This window comes from Salarias fasciatus, chromosome 14, assembly GCF_902148845.1.
Source record: "Salarias fasciatus chromosome 14, fSalaFa1.1, whole genome shotgun sequence".
Lineage (NCBI taxonomy): Eukaryota > Metazoa > Chordata > Actinopteri > Blenniiformes > Blenniidae > Salarias > Salarias fasciatus.
This window is the reverse complement of record NC_043758.1, coordinates 23,709,955-23,726,429: the sequence shown is the minus strand read 5'-3', so window position 1 is coordinate 23,726,429 and position 16,475 is coordinate 23,709,955. Positions and strand designations below refer to the sequence as shown.

Here is a 16,475-nt window from a genome sequence, read left to right as displayed (position 1 = left end):
AGAGGTTGTGTGTTGGCCAGGTGTTCGCTCTGGGTCACAGGTTGCTGTGGCTTTGCTACAAACAGGAAAAGGAGGTGCATTGTGGGTACTGTCTCCTTCAATCGGCTTTTTCTCACCACTCTTCGTAGCACGTCGACAGACAGGGGGGGGGGATGAACATTTATCAGTCATTTCAGCTCAGTGCTGGATGAAACTTCACGTCTAGAGCGGAGAAACAAAGCAGAAAGAAGAATGAGAGTTTTGTCCGCTGTTATCACCAGTACCGATAGCGGAACAATACTGTCCTCAAAAGCTTCCTTAAAAAGTGTATTAAACACAGATGTTTATTTTCCTATATATTTAAAAAACAGCATATCGATCTGTATTCTGTAAATGGAAGAATAACGTTATGATATGATAAAAAGAGCAAAAACTTTTAATGAACCACTGCTTTTCTTTCATTGTGAAGATTCTCTCATTTTGCATTTCACATTTATGCTCAAGTCAAAAATAACATCTTTATTATTCTGTTTTTCTGGAGCCAAAAGTAGAAAAACTGTTTAATAGTTGCTTTAACAGAATAATTTTAAGATTGCAGTTACAAAGAAATGCTGAAACATCCTCAAACTATTGACGATAATTATGCAGAATGCAGACAAACCATCTGTATTAGCGTGTTGAGGGACATTTTTTTTTTCTTTTTTTTACTGGATATTAGAGAAATGACTTGATGTCTCAACAGACAAACGATGTTGGCTGACAGCTCGAGAGACAACATGCAACAATATCTGAAAATGTACCTAACGTTCATCTTACAACCTGGATGTGCGTTTATAATATTTTAATATGTTAATATTTCAATTAGGCTTCATTGTTTAATGATGAGGTAGTGTTAATCTTTTCATCAACAAGATCAAAAACTGAGTCGACCACTTGTCTACACTTTCAGCTTTTTCTTCCCGTTCATCACACGACAGACAGTTTGATCCATGAGTGAGTCAAACAGTTTGGAAGCCATCAAGCCATCATCATGTTCTAACTGAGACGGGTGATCCATCCTCATGAGGGTCGGTTCCTCAGACCTGTAATAATAAACCCTCTGTGTCGTTACTGTTCTATCTGAATTCTCTAATATATGTATCTTTAACTTCATATGTAATAAACTCTGCGTCGTCCTCCAGTCCAGTAAATTCCCTCCAGCTCCTCTCCAGAATTTATTCAGCACAGTCATCTTTCACCAGGAGACTCTTCCTTAAACTGGACGCATTTGATTGAAGTATTATTATTTCTGTATTAATCAACATATCAGGAGTTGCTGTGGTTGTTCATCATTTCTGATTTCCAGAAGTTTCACTTTTTCTAATGTTTTATGTGATGTAGTGATCGAGTCCTCCTCCAGTCATTTTTCTCATTATTACTTCTAGTCATGTGTTATAATTGATGTTCAAACTTAAATCTCATGTCATCCAGTTATGCTTCATGTCATTTTATTTGTTTTTTTTTGTCACTGAATTCTATGCTTAAGTTTATTTTATGTCCCATGTCTGTCGAGTTTTCTGCTGCTGACTCCGCCGTCTTGTCTCCTCTGTGATGCCTCCCTGATTCATGATTATTGTTGTCGGCTGTGCCTCATTTACCTCCCTACTCCTTGCTTGTTACACTGTTTACACTGTTTATCTGTGGTGTGCATGCGCAATAGCAGTGTTTCAGAAAAGTTGTGTTTTTCAACGGAGCCCAAGCATTTTCAAAAAGTTGCATTTTTCCCTGTTTCCTCATAGACAGGGTCAGAGCAACATGTACAGTGAAGGTCACTTCTTAATGTGATGATAAATCTCTTTGGTCTGTCTGTAATATTTGGAGAATTTACCATCAGATTTCATTTACACTAAATGGCTGTATTTCCTTCATTTCTGCACCCTGAAAGCAGCTCTCCATGTGTTTTAACAAACTGGTGAATGAACTGAGGATCCTCTGCTGTAAATGTCCTAAATATCGAAAACACACTTCTACATGAAGACACCAGTGAAAACAGGAAGGGTACGAAACAGTAATTCCTGATTTGAAACCTTTGAAAATGCTGAGAAAAGCTGCAGTTTATTAATAATTTTTGAACAAGGCAAACGTAAACCACACAGTCAACACGCACAAATGAACAAAGCCTGCCGAGACAGAAAAGGAACCAATCACACTTACTTCCTCCTCTGAAGACTCGACGTCTGACTGAACGGTTTCTGCTGAGAGGAGACTGGATGCTTTGAGACACGCTTCATTTCAAGGTCAGTATTTCTGTTTAAACTCTTTGGCTTTTTGATTTTTTTCATTAATGCTGTGTAACATCAATCATGGCGCTTTTTGAAATCACTCTTTTTCATATTTTCACTCTGAATGTTGTCGTTCGCCCTCAGTTCCTTGTGAGTCAGTGTGAAATGGTTGCCTCAAAGCAGAAGATGGCGTCTAAACTCAGGTTGTTTTATTGTCTTCAGCAGAGACACACCATGAAGCGCCTGTTATTTTCACACGCTTGTGTGCTGCTGCTCTGGACATGGACAGGTAAGGAATCCGATGCGAAATCCAAAGTCTCATTGTGGTGATTCGGTTTTCTAATATCTCCAAAACCCATTTAAAAATCTTAAATAAAGTTTACAATAACTTTTTCTTTCAAAATTTCTCCCACAGCATGTGTGAACACCGGTGCAGGTAAGAAGAAAAGTTGAAAATGACCCAAAGCAGCAGCTTAGTGTTCATTTTTTAATGCTTCTTTTTGCCCTAACAGACGCGACAATAACTGTGAGAGAGGTGTATGATGGAATTGAGCTGACTTGTCCCACGGGCCTCACATTCAGCAAAACAGACAAGAATACTCTGCATCTGCCGTACAAGGACGAGAAGTCGGGGGAGTACACGTGTGTCAATGCTACTCACGAGAATTCTCCTCAAGACATATCAATCTATGTGAAGTTTCGCAGTAAGTTCTGCAGGTCAGTGTGAGGATGGTTCATGCGGGCTGACGTGCTGAAGTGGTGCTCGTGTTTCCAGCTTGTGACAACTGCATCGAGCTGGACACGTCCTCCATCGCAGGCCTGGCCATCGGCGAGGTGGTGGCGACCGCTGTGGTCGGAGTCGCCGTCTATCTGTTCGCCTCCGTCGTCCGGAGTGGCGTCGCCACACCCAGCAGCAAAAGTAACGACTATCAAACCATCTGTCTAATCTTTTGATCTGACGCAGTCTTAAACACAAACTGTGAGATGAACATCTGTATCATTATCGTCTGTATCTGTATCATTTTATACACATTTATAGTATGAAGCACATGCATTTCACGTGTTGAATTTAAAATCTGCAAGTTTATCGGCGTTTAACTTGATGTCTTGGTTCTTCAGGGTCCGACAGGCTGCCCCCCCGGCCCCGTGAACCAATAGGAGCCTCAAGTGACCCCTACCAGGTGAGCCGGTGGCTCCAACAAGCACAGCTCTTCTTCACATCCAGAATTAACCAATAAATAACCAAACAAAATGACATATCTTTCTCCCACAGCGCCTGAATTTCAGATCCCCCAAAGACGAGTACGACAAGATCCACAGAAAATGATAGAAGGACTCAAGAGGGTTTTTTTGTTGTTGTTTTTTCTTTTTCTTTTTTTTTAAAATCAATCTCCATAGCTTGTTTAAATCTGCTTTCACCGTGTTTGTGAAATACTCTGATGACACCATGGAGGCTTATTTTTTGTTGTTATTTTGCCCACATGAAAACTGTTTTGCCAAGTATAACATATTGTAGTGTGTGTTTATGTTTATCTTGCTTGTCTTTGTGGAGTTAAAAACCTTGGAAGGAGCAGGAGGCGGGGTGGGGGGTGGGGGTGAGGGGTGTGGGTTGGGTTTGGAGGCAGGGGTAACAAGGTAATGAGCCCTGTGAAAGAGAAGGAGATCGATGAAGGATTGTCAAAAATGCTATTGTTCTTTTTGCTTTAGAAATTAACATTTACATTTTGTTGTGATTTCACTGTAAATATTAAAAGTAAAGAACTATTGGACATGCAATGAGCGATTTCCATGTTTTGTTAACTCGATCACATCTGCCGCAGTACAATGTTTTCAGATTTTTTAGATGTAACATAGCAGCTCTATAGAAAATGTAACTTTCCATGCAGCTTTTTAGTTTTATTGTCTTATTGCATTTCATTATTTAATGTTTCATTGCATTCTAAATAATTTTCCTCATTAATAATGAGTATTGCAAACTACTCTTGACTTTAAAAATTCTCAAAAATAGTAAAATAAATGTTTTGCTGTTTCTAACAACTTAAGAACAAAAGGTTTGACAGTAGTGGTTTGACACACTGCAAATAAAAGTCATTGATGATTTTAATCAGCTTGAGTTCATCAAGTGTCTCATGGAAAACAATGAAAACCTCTCAGTCAAACAATTGAGCAGGAAGTTAAAGAGTAAATAATGACATTTGAAGCCCTCTGTTCTATGTTGACTACATAAAGCCAAAAAACATTCTATATGCTGAGCGTTCAGTTTTGAATTCAGGGTTTGAGGTTGAGAAACAGTGTGCCTGAATTTAATTTCTACATGAAGAGTGCAAAGTTGCACAATCCCAAAAACACAATGTGACATTTCATGTAAACAGGAGCGTCTGAATGAGAGTTTTACAAGCTGTAAAGTACTGCGTTTCGCAATGGAGCCAACAATTGAATCGTTGAGACCCCACAAACACAAAAATGTGCCAGCAAAACAAAAACAGAGAAGGTGTGAAGATTTGAGGTACAACACAGGAAATCTCTTATGAAGTCAACAAATAAAAGTCTTTGAGGTCCAGCTGTGGAACTGTCTTTCATTACAATAGATTCAGCAGGCTTCAAAACAATTCTCCTTCAAACACTGTGAAAACAGACACATTCATTAACAAGCGTTTTCAGATTTTAGAAAACTTGACAGAATGTTGAGCAGTAATAATTTATCTTATCACCCTCCCAATATGTCTCTCTCAATATCATGAAAGTAAGCATTGTGGATAGTGTGTCTCATCTTCCACATATTATCATGATTGCACCTATTTTTACTTGCACAAGCATTTTAGATTGTAGCTATCAGCAATGGTAAATTTTAAGGAAATCATGAAGGACGCTTCTGAGATTGAGTTTTGCTTTGGATGAGACCCGACCTGGGAATCATGAGGCCTGAGGGCCATATGTGACCCTTTATCTCTGCTTGACTGGCCTTTGGCCTATGCCACTGGGAAATCCTGAATCAAATTAAAATGACTATTGTTGCTGGCTTAATTACATCTGAAATGGACACATTTTTGGCCATTAATGATTTCCAGACAAAAGGTTTATTAATAAAATTGTTGCAAAGTAACAGTTTCTCATGTTCAAAACTGCTTTTTATTAAATGATAATTCCTATGTCTCATGTGGCCCATTAGGAAAATTAGTTGCCCACCCCTGGGTGAGACACAGATCTGAGTCACAATTCCTTTTTTTGTATTTAGTCGTGGAAAAAGAAAAAAAAGTGTTGTTCATGTCAGCTGGAAAATGCAGACTTATCTCACTCTACCTGCTAATCAGCGCTAATATGTTAAAAGACTACTTCAGTGTCATTTACTGAGGCGACGAGGGGAAGAGTCTTCATGCACTTCTTTATTTCATGGTGCGGCATATTCCTCTGAAGAGAACCAGCACTGCTACACAGAACCATGCTCGTGATAAATCACACCAGAAAAATCACTAAAATCGACATAATATTGTGGCGAGGTTCACCCATTAAAAACACTGTAAATTCAAAATTATGGTAACACTTTACTTGAAGCACCCGGTATAACACATTCTAAGTGGTTATAAACACTCAGAAATGATCACAATGCTTTATAACTCACTATACAGCATAGGGTTAGGGTTTGGTCCTGGCATTATGATCATTTATGAATGTTTATAACTGTAGCTACATGTGTTATAATGGAATTATAATGATTTATAAATGTACTTATAATGTGTTATACAGGAGGGCTTCAAATAAAGTGTTACCAAAATTATTATTTAAAATATAAATTTTACAAATACATTTCAATGCAAACTGTTTTTTTTTTTTCATGAAATGGTATGTGTGCACCAGAAAAGCATACTTGTGTGCACATTAAAACTACTTTTGTGAAGTGATGCATTTTGATAAATTTGCATATTATTCTCTGTGTTTATTCTCTTTGATAGAGATCTATATTTATGTTTTTACTTATGAAATCTAATTAATCATTTCTCACTTTCAATATTTCTCTTGTTTTCTCACTTTTTACAGCTAAATGTGAAATTCTTTTGTGGATTTTTTTTTTTTACTTCTTTGGCATTCTCTTTTTATTCATATTCTGCAGAGCATTGTTGAATTGCATAATTTCACAAGACGAGAGCAAACCTTTTTTTGAACTGCTTCTCTGTCTTGTACACAGTATTTATCACATGTATTTTACTTTATTTATGCACTGTAGCTGGTCCTCTGATTACTATAAAGTTCCAATCTGTTAGAGTGACAGACTTGTAAGTAAATGTTCTAAAGGTTTTTTTTGATTGCTCATTGCCAGATAATATTATATTGCAATTTGTATTGAGAACTGGGTGCAGGCAGGTGGAGAATAATCTGAAATGAAAGTCAGTGAAGCCACAGTGGATAGAGTAGAAAAAGGAACTCATGAAGATGGTCAGTGTAACATCGGATGAAGCAAAGCACAGACGGAGATGGAGTTAGAAGATCAAACAGGAAGGCGTCTTCCTCTGCCCTCTTCTGGACCGGTGTGTGGACGTCTGCCTGGGGGAGTGACTTGGATCTGGGCTCTAGGATGGCCGTCGGTTGTCTGGGCCCTGAAGGCCTCTCTGACTTGCTTCTGATCTTCTCAGGGGTCCGAGGTCATACATGCATGATCACTCTCATATTTGCATGATCTTTAATCACTCTTCATATTCTGCATGTGGACTCAGTTACCTTGTTTTCTTGTGGTGGGTTTGACTAATGGTGATCTGTATTAGTCCTCCCCTGATGCTCTGGTGTAATTTCATACCTGTATTCTCAGTTTGCACGCCCCAGTTCACTACCAGTTATATTCTCCAGCAAAAGTTCGTCGGATGCCCTCTGTCATAGTTTTATGCAAGCCTGTTCACTTGTTTGTTTCTTTCACTTTCTGTCTCTGTACCTGTCTTTCTGTCCCCATTAGTCCAGCTGCAGCAGTCTCATATATCAGGACTCAAAATAAATAAAAGAAATTCAAAAAAAGCATGTTAACAAGAGGAGCTTGATACTTATAAGCTTCTCTTGGAAGACCAAATCTGTTGGGCACCTAACAGCAGCCAGACCTCCATTCTGCTGCTTTCCATGTTGGACAGGACAGGTTAAAAAAAAACAAACAGATGAAACAGCCATTTAGAAGATATCAAAAATAGAAACAGTTAAAAAATACATATGCAATAGAAACATCTACAGATTAAAATATAATCTAAGCAATCATCAACTTCCAGGTTGTCAATATTATTCACTATTATTCATGTTGGTCACCATTAGCAAGAATTATCGTTTAAGACAAACTTTTATTAATTTAACCATCAGGGAAGATGTGACACTCGATGGACCTTGAAGCTCCCCTGTATTGTTCAGTGATAAAAACCGTTTCACAAACTTGACAACATTATCTCACAATAGGGACTTTCCTTTTCCATGAACATTTCTGTATAGTTTACACAACAGCTTATTTCTGACTTACTACATGTTTGTGATCTTATTATTCAAACAATCTATGAATTTGAAGGAGTTTGACATTAGAAACAGTGGACTTGTGTGTTTTTTTTCAGCCTACACGGTCTATTGTCATTGCTCTTTTCTGTAGCACGCATATTAGCTCCAGGATGCTTTGTAGTTTTTTCCACAGGCAGTAATAAAGACAGATTAAAATCAGCAAGCAGTACACTGTGCAATGACTTCAAACTCGATTCCCACCAACTTTGTGAGCTTTTCTCTGATACGGCTTGTGGTTTCCAGCAGTTTGTGGTAATCACGCCAACAAATGTATTATCTTATTCTATTGTTTATTATTTTGTACATGTGTTTTGTTTTCCAAACAGCTTGTTTTTTTAAACTATTAATTTTAACTTCAATTAGTTTATTTCAGTGGGCTGCCGGTTCTGCCCCAGAGCATATCGAGATCATATACTGCAGCTGAACGAAAAGCTCTAATGGATTTTTAAAACGTTTAATGTATTATTGCTATTTTTCAAATTGCATATATAAATTCTTATTCATAGTTAATGACGAACACTTGAGGATGAATTTCAGTGTTTATGCTGGAACTGTATCTTGCAATATTTCCAATTAATTCAATCTGTAATGGCGGTTTTCCAAGTTATGGGCCGGTCTAGGAGATGCTTTCACCAAGTCTAAGACGAAAACTGTCATTTCATCACATACATGACAGTCGGCTCATCGTCTCATAGTGAAGACACGTTAATCAACTACAGTATTTCAAATCCAGGCAGTGAGGAGAGGAGCAGTGTTCTCAAAGCTTTCAATTAACTATAACAGTGCCGCGCTGATGCACAAACAATGCAAATAAATAACTAAGGATAGAGAGTGATTTTTAAATCAAAGGTAAGAAGGAGAGGTTGACGATGGAATAGTAACAAAGAACGTGAGTGGGAGAGGCGGAGAGGCGGACTGATTTGTGAGGAGGCCTCCCTGTCAGATAATCTAATATCTTCACTTCTTTGATCGCGACTCGTCTTCCTCTTCGACTCCGCGCTGCAGTTTTGTTCGAGGAAGAGCGAGGAGATCAAACCGTGGAGCTTCTGACAGCTCGGCTGAACGGCACAACCCCGATGGGCCCACACACACACACACACACACACACACATGAAATGCTCGTGACTCAGTGCACGCCGTTCACGCCGGCGCGTGCACGGATCACACAGACAGATGAGCAGATGTAGGTCTGTGTGTGGGAGCGGTTTGACTTCAACGAAGTCAGGTAGCAGAATGAAAACTAACCCCCCCCCCCAAATCCTCTTTTCTTCTGGCTCACAGAAACACGCTGCAGATGTAAATGAAGATAACCCAGCTGTAAGTGTGGGAGTGTTTCCACTAAACGCAACACTTCGAAGCCTCTCATGCTGCGACAGACTCATCAGTCACAAGCAGTTTTTAGAAAGAGGAGATTGTTATTTGGCTTGTTTTGGTTTCCATGAGAGCAGCTGTTCTCGGTCACTGATGGGAAAAGGACGACGATGCCAGCAAAAAGGCCGAAAAACACGACATGACAAGACATTTCCACCCTGTATGATTGTTTCAACGATGCGTCAAATGTTTTTGAAAAGGCACGTACTGTCACACAGGACACACTCTCAGTACGATGAAGACTGCCTGGTGACTGTGTGCTTTAAGGGTGGCGGCGGTGGTGGTGGCGAGCTGTGCGGATATGAGCTGCGGTTTTGACGCCGCTTCACGTACATCTGTGGAGCCCTCGCAGTCTCGTTTCCAACCATGAACCAAGAAGAAATCAAGAGCAGAGCTGACAGGCGGTTTTATTTCATTAGTGACACATGAGAAGATCAGCACATCAAAGGAGGAAGACGAGAGTCTTAAATAAAAAGGCTAAACTGTCAGCGTGCTCATGCAGCAACTTTTTACACGTCTGAGACAAAATTTCCGTTATTTACAGTCTCAAGTCATGGTGACGCACATTTAAACGAAAACAAGTGTATCAATGTAAAATAATGAGACAGATATGATGACTATATGTTCCACTGGTGTGGGTTTTACAGTACAATTCGTCTATTTCTTCCAACACTACTGTCATAAATTGCATTATATTTAAAGAGCTTAATAATATTTTGTTTTTTAAAATTATTTTTACAAGGAACAATGTCAATTCATCCAGATGTGTTTTGTTTTTACAGATCACACCACTTTTTACTCTTTTCACAATGCCAAAACCTTCTTTCTAACTGAACTACTGCTTTAATATAATGAAAAAAAACATGAAATACACACCATGCATTGCAGATGAAGCGATACCAAAGAAGCTTGAAAATTACATGCATCATGTCATTAGAATGTGAAATACTGTTAAATATAAACAAAAAAATGGATAGCATGTGTATACTACTATGAAACAAAGCCGAATATAGTTGTTAGTTTCCGTTGCGATGTAGATGCAAATAGTTTTAGTTTTATTTGTCCACATCTACACGTCCGACAGCGTTGAAAGGCCAGAAGTTCACAGCATTGGTTTATAACCCTTCTACTAAAATTAAATTAATTTGCTCTGAATGACTCATTGATATTAAATCATGTGCAATAGTGAAGGTTAGAGAAGAGAGTTTGTGACGGTTGCATGTGACATTTAGGTGGTCAAAATAAAATCCTCTGTTGACTCCAACTCTCATGATCTTAAGCATGGACTCTCAGCCAAAGCCAACTCTTTCCTGACTTTTCACCAGTTGTTCCCAGACTGCCCCCTGATCAATCCCCAGCTGTTCCCTTGCTTCCTGACCGTGCCTCATTGCAGCAGCAACTATATCCAGGATGTGTCGAATGCAGATAAGTAATCTTTTCAGGGGGTCAAGAACTGACTAGAAATTTAAATAGGTAGAAACAGATTCCAGATGTTCCCTAACTAGCCAGTACTAAATCTAAATGTATTGAGGTTTTGACTCTATGAAGAACTGATGATCAGATAATGTGAAGACCTGATCTGATCTGTCATCCTGGGTGGCTGCACTGTGACAGAGCTGCTCCACGAAGACCCAGGATGGAAACTCAGTTGAAACTGACCGATACAAGTGATATTTTCATAATCCCACAGATCAGATGCCGAAAGGTTTCAACTGGGATTCACAACTCAAAAGAAAGTCGTCCCAGAGTGGGTTTCAGTTCCACTTCCACTCTACTCAGAGATCCACAAATTAAATGCAGTAAACTTCTGTTGTGCCCCAGAGGCAGGAAGACATCAACGATGGAAACACTCTACCTGCTGTGAACAAGGGCAAAAAAAGAAAGAAAAAAACTTTGCTGTTTGACTTTTTGGGTAAAATGTCTTTTCCAAATTCTAAACAGGTGAAACAGGGGTCTGCACGCCGCTGGGGTCGACGGACGGTGATCTCCGTGGAGTGTTCGTCTTCATCAGTGCAGCCTTTAAACCAATGACCAGGTGGCTCGCGGACCTGTTTCTACCCCATCCTGTTCACTGCAGAGTAAGTGTCGGCCGAGCGAGTGTTAGGGTTCAGCATCTGGAGAAACAAAAGAAGAACGTGGTTCGATCACAGTCATATGAGAACTGATGTTTGCTCCTGTTGACGTAAAATCAAACTGCACTTCAGGATGCTTGTTTTTGATTATTTAAATATTCAGGTGTGAGTCCAGCCAACTCAGATTAAAGTCTCCATTTAAGTTTTGTATCTGGCACTTTTTTGCATCAATGAAAACTCATATTTACTCGTTTCTGTCTGAAAAAATTGAAGGAAATATATCGTTTTAAACTCTATAAGTAGATGTGCAAGTTTGAAATGAGATGTATCATGTATGCACGTGTCATGGAAACCTCTTTTTTAACCAAAAATATGCCAGACTCCATGCACTGCTGCTTTAAAATTAGTTTGTAGTAGTTTTTTTTTTTTTTTTTTGAGAACACTACGTTTAGTTATTGGTGATTAACAGCGTCAAAGTGAACAAGCCAACAGTTGTCTTGCATCATTATGATTTAAGAAATTAAAACAATCCTACACACTTCATTGTTCCTGTTTGCTGGAACTATCAATATTAATCGTTAATCTGGAAGTGACAGAAAGGAACGTGAGTAACCATGTTATTTTAAAAACAGCTGGCCATCAGAAAATGCATCAATGGCTTCAATGGCCATCCAGTCCAGATAAAAAGGAAGTCAGAAAGCTTTATTCCAGACACTGGTTAGTTGTAGTTTACGCGCATTGTTGCATCTTTTTTTAACATATTAAGTTATGTTACTACATGTCTCCCACTGTAGCTGAATAGTTACAAAATGATCCTCCAGCTCTTATGTTTTCATTGTTTCACCTTTTTTCTCCATCCCAACTTTGGCTGTAATATCATGAGATCAAAATGTGAAAAATTTGCATATATTTTTCATAGAAATAGTTAAATAATTTATTTTTTTAATTACTTGATATGACACCTACAGCCTATGGGAAAGAAAAACATATTTTCTTTGATTATTAACCACATTTAACAAGGCGATACAAGGTTTTTGAAAAGCATTGTTTTGTTTGTTTTTCTCTACTTCATCATCCACAAAATGGCAGCATTGATGGTATGTTTTGCATTCATTAAGTTATATCTAATAATTATATTTAAAACAATGATAGAGTCACTACTCCTGGATTATGCTCTCCTGAAGTTTGTTTCTGATGAAAACATGTCAGAAGTGCGGTGTAGTTTAAAATTGTTTAAAACTGAAATGAGTGTGATATAAAACGCACCTCATAGTCAGGAGACGGGACAGCTGGAGCTCGGCCTCCAGAGTTACCGGGTCCTGGAAGGCGAAGACAGAAAGAGCGTCAGTAAGCATGAAAATGCATCAAAACCTGGACAGGAAGTCGTTTTTCAGTCAGTCAAAACATTAAATTAAAACTAATATATTTTGATGTTTGGATGACATGAACAATTCAAGATGGAATTCATGCTCTAAGTGTTTTCATTCCTCTGAAGCTGCATTTATTTTCCCAGTTTCACATGTTATTTTGCATGCATGCTCTCATGGGTTAACTAGTTGAATCAGGCCACTTGTGTGGAACCAGTTGATGAGATGTAGCATAATTTGATCCTCACGGTTTATTTGTACCTTCATCAAAGACTGAATTAAAGCTTAAAGTTATAATTCAGACTGTCCTTCATTTATTTGGTTATCTTTCAGCTTCCTTGTTCATTTTCTTAACCTCTTCTGACCTCTGGAAGTCTTGGTGGGTCCAGCTGAGTCTTTCCTTTTGGTGCACTTGAAGACCATCATCATTACAACCACCGTTGCCGCCACGTCAGCTATGATGACCACCAGAAACACAGTACCGTCCAGTTCGAAGCAGTTTTTACACGCTGCAGGACAAAGAACCGTCAGCTCCACAAGAATGACAAACAGATGAGGAGAGATGAGAAGATGCTCGTACTCACCCCTTCCCTCCACGTAGAACTGATACTTCTTGCCACTGTATTCACAGTGATACTTGCCTTTGTCCATATATGTGAATTTATATGTGTCGTCTGTCTCTGCATTTGGAATCGGTTTATCATTTTCAAACCATCGTCCTACTTCTGGACAGGTCAGAGTGACGTTGTCCCTCCAGAATTTCACCCCTTTAAACACACAGACATAAAGAGTGACTGTTGCTTTACATCATAGCTAACCAAGATTCACGTTCTAAAGGGCACATCATGATTCCATCACTGTGTTACATTGTAGGAAATTCATATGCAAACAAAAACATTTCCATTCTGGACTTGCAGTGATTATTTAAAATGTAAAAGTGAACAACATAGTCGTGTTCAGACGCTGGTAAGAAGGAAGACAGTTGATGGGTATGTGGAGCAAAAAAAAAAAAAAAGAAAATATAGGAAAGTCTTTAAAATGTTCAAAATCTCATATCATATCACTACCAATATGTATTTTTTAAAGTCTACAAGTATAAACCCATTATTGTGACTTCAGAATAACATTTCTTATTATCAATAAAAGAGAATTATACAGTTACCTTCCGCAGTCTTTACAGCAGCTGGCAACATGATGAAGATGATGAACACGGCGTGGACGTCCATGATTCGTATCTTCTTCAGATAATCTCTACAAATGTGTTTTTTTTCTTCCTGTTGTGTGTGTTTCCTCTGTTTTCAAATCGTTCTGTTAATCATCATCTAGAAGAAATGGTTCAGATTAGTCGAGCTGTTCGTTGAGACAGAAACATGGAGAGAAGTCGACGAGGTGTTTCCGTCTTTCTCTCTGATGCACACACACACATACACACACACACGCTTCACCCCACAGGAAGCTGTTTTTTTTTTCAACATGAATTCACAGTTAAGCTTCAAAGTGAAGTATCACAATGAAACTATTGCCTCATGAATGTTTCCACAGAAAAAAGAAGCTCAAACTCAATGAAAACACTTGTCAAAAGCAATCTGAACAATCTGATCCTGAGTTAGCAGGTGAAGTTAAACATGAGGGGTATCTGGGTGGAAAGTGTTCGACAACAAATGAACAGTAGATGTGCTGCTAGCGAGTAAAAATCCACAATTAAAAGGATTTGAAGAACCTCAGCTAGAGCCTAAATATGAAGAGCATGTAAAATACTGCAGGTCTCTTAAACATAACCAGAAAAGTGTGGCCAAGCCTCACAGACGCACATGATCCCACAGAAGAGGCTCCTTTTCTGCTGCTTTTTCACAAGTTTTTTTTTACCTTTCACAAGAGAAATGAGGCTCAGAACATGCAGAAAGCTGCAGAACAGTCTATGCTGGGTAGAAACAACTCTGAACTCACCGACGAGAGGCAAACGTCAGAGCTGGACGACAGATCATTGAGAAAAAGGTGGTCTGAGCAAATAATGTCCACGTACGGTTGATGCTGTAAATGCCTGCCTGTCCTAAAACACACATCATCCATCAGTTGCTGCAAATATTGAATACTGAAGATAAGATTTAGAGATGAAGCCTTGATGGGTACGTTATGGTGGATCAGTGCAAGCTGCACCGAAGATGGCAAATGTGTATTTTTCATGATTTAAATTGACATGAAGGAATATGTTACTTCTATAGACCAACAGCAGTGATACTTTATGGTGAAGCTTTATTGTATAATGTGCAAGATATAAATCAATAATAAGAAAAAAAGTTATGTTTCATTTTCATGTAAAAGGTCTTTCTTTCGGGTTCAAGGACACTTTTCTGCCAGTATGGCGCACCAGCTCACTATCAGAGCGGAATACTAAACCCACAGTGACTGAATCATTGCTCTTTCAATGTTCTGATATTGGTGTGCAGTTATCGTCCATAGACGACTTCTGAGTAAAAGGTTGCTGAAAATTCCATATATCTGCAGCTTTTGGAGGCAGCGGGGGCTTTAACAACATTTAGCTGACCTGACTGAGTTTTTTTTAAAGTCAAAGTTACAACTGAGATGCAGTTATTTTATTAGTGACATTAAATAAAAAAAAAGTTACCTGATTAACTTTAGTTTTCCTGCTAATGTGTCATTGCACTGTAATAGTGTGCACATTATTTAAATGCTTGTTATTTTTTAAACATTTATAGACTTACTATAAGCAGAAATGAACCGACAGCATGCAGACAGCTCTTTTTATTGTAAGCCGACGTTTACTTCAGGCTGTTAATGCAGCTCGGGATTATGAATGCAGCTGAATGCTGGTTCAGTATTGATGAGCTTCATTCAACAGGAGTTTATTGAAACAGTGACAGAGCGGCTCATCGGTAGCTCATCTTCACTTTTTTTTCATGCAGAACTCTGAAACTTTAGCAAGAGCAATACCAGACATGCAGCTCATGTTCCAAAACAGGCCCACCAGACGGAGAGTCCGGCCCACAGGACGAGCTCTAAGGTTAAGTCTGCATTATTTTTCTCTGTAAGGTACTCTCTGTCCACAAGTTCTTCATTAGGATTTTTTTGGGTAGGATTTGCAGACCTTTGAAGTGAATGACAATTTTTAATTTTAGAAAACTTTTGCAGATGTGTCACGTTGATTGTTATATATACTTTTGTTTTTACAGCATTTTCATTTACTAATAATCCACTGTATTGTTCTATTATCTATTTTGTCCTCTTATTTCTAATATAAATCACTTTTAGATTTTGTTACTCTGATTCTGATTTGCTAATTCAAAATAATTGACACATTTTTGCTAACATTGTTGTATTCTGCTGTCTTTTCACAGGCCCAGTCCAGTTGATATCTAATATATGTGTCCCCAGTATTAAAAAGAGTTTCTCTCAAATCTTTTATTATCTTTTCCCATCTCTATTATCATATAATAAAGGGTGGTGAGTCTGTTCCTCGCAGATATCAGTCTGGTTTCACATCATAGTAAACTTTCACAGCTATTTTACAGACAATGTGTCAGTTAAGACTGATTTGGTCACAGCTGCTCAGCTGTTTTCTGTAAAGTGGGACGACATACAGCTCATGTGACTGCAGGGGGACGAGTAAAGATCTCCTGCAGTTTTGTTTTTATAATCTCTGAAATCTTGGGTAATTGTGCACTGACCTAAGATCTAACAAGAACTTCAAAAGTTTTTATGTGAACCAAACAGGTACTAATAGTAATACATGTGACGTTCTAATATGATCAACAATATGTTTACTTCTAGACTGCAGTCTAATGAGGATCTTTACACATTTTTCTGCATTTCCATTTGATTCAACACACTTTCCTTTTCTCTAAGTGGAAAAATAATCGATAAAATATTCTGGAAGACCTAACCTCATC

At 38.5% G+C, this 16,475-nt stretch overlaps 3 protein-coding genes across 6 annotated transcripts in view; 2 read left to right on the top strand and 1 right to left on the bottom strand.

Moving 5' to 3' along the window:
- Nucleotides 1-3,706, top strand: part of sik3 (SIK family kinase 3) — a 49,269-nt gene extending 45,563 nt beyond the window's left edge. For all 3 annotated transcript variants that reach the window (XR_003932842.1, XR_003932843.1, XR_003932844.1), the window contains one exon: nt 3,694-3,706. The gene's annotated coding sequence lies outside the window, so the exon portion shown is untranslated. The remainder of the gene's footprint in view (nt 1-3,693) is intronic.
- On the top strand, nt 2,171-3,817 carry LOC115400969 (T-cell surface glycoprotein CD3 delta chain). Of its 2 annotated transcripts, none has more exons than XM_030109063.1 (7): nt 2,171-2,255; nt 2,463-2,529; nt 2,656-2,676; nt 2,753-2,944; nt 3,016-3,159; nt 3,360-3,421; nt 3,514-3,817. In XM_030109063.1, the coding sequence occupies exons 2-7, from the start codon at nt 2,475-2,477 to the stop codon at nt 3,565-3,567; spliced, it is 528 nt and encodes a 175-aa protein (XP_029964923.1). In that variant the 5' UTR covers nt 2,171-2,255; nt 2,463-2,474; the 3' UTR covers nt 3,568-3,817. The 2 variants fall into 2 exon arrangements, with proteins under 2 accessions (XP_029964923.1, XP_029964924.1); XM_030109064.1 differs by having other exon boundaries at nt 2,174-2,255; nt 2,466-2,529.
- Nucleotides 3,818-11,153: 7,336 nt separating this feature from the next.
- On the bottom strand, nt 11,154-13,981 carry LOC115401242 (T-cell surface glycoprotein CD3 epsilon chain). Its single transcript, XM_030109478.1, has 5 exons — nt 13,730-13,981; nt 13,152-13,334; nt 12,933-13,076; nt 12,467-12,519; nt 11,154-11,242 (listed from the first exon to the last, which is right to left on the bottom strand). The coding sequence occupies exons 1-5, from the start codon at nt 13,791-13,793 to the stop codon at nt 11,183-11,185; spliced, it is 504 nt and encodes a 167-aa protein (XP_029965338.1). The 5' UTR covers nt 13,794-13,981; the 3' UTR covers nt 11,154-11,182.
- Between the last annotated feature and the right edge of the window lie 2,494 nt (nt 13,982-16,475).

What these genes read in the sequence shown, in the direction of transcription:
- LOC115400969 (XM_030109063.1), top strand. Translation starts at nt 2,475, where the DNA reads ATGAAGCGCCTGTTATTTTCACACGCTTGTGTGCTGCTGCTCTGGACA. An exon ending in AATCTATGTGAAGTTTCGCA is followed by an intron (nt 2,945 to 3,015) that starts GTAAGTTCTGCA and finishes TCGTGTTTCCAG; the next exon opens with CTTGTGACAACTGCATCGAG. An exon ending in CCTCAAGTGACCCCTACCAG is followed by an intron (nt 3,422 to 3,513) that starts GTGAGCCGGTGG and finishes TTTCTCCCACAG; the next exon opens with CGCCTGAATTTCAGATCCCC.
- LOC115401242 (XM_030109478.1), bottom strand. Translation starts at nt 13,793, where the DNA reads ATGGACGTCCACGCCGTGTTCATCATCTTCATCATGTTGCCAGCTGCT. An exon ending in TGCTGTAAAGACTGCGGAAG is followed by an intron (nt 13,335 to 13,729) that starts GTAACTGTATAA and finishes GTGTGTTTAAAG; the next exon opens with GGGTGAAATTCTGGAGGGAC. An exon ending in TCCCGTCTCCTGACTATGAG is followed by an intron (nt 11,243 to 12,466) that starts GTGCGTTTTATA and finishes TTGTTTCTCCAG; the next exon opens with ATGCTGAACCCTAACACTCG.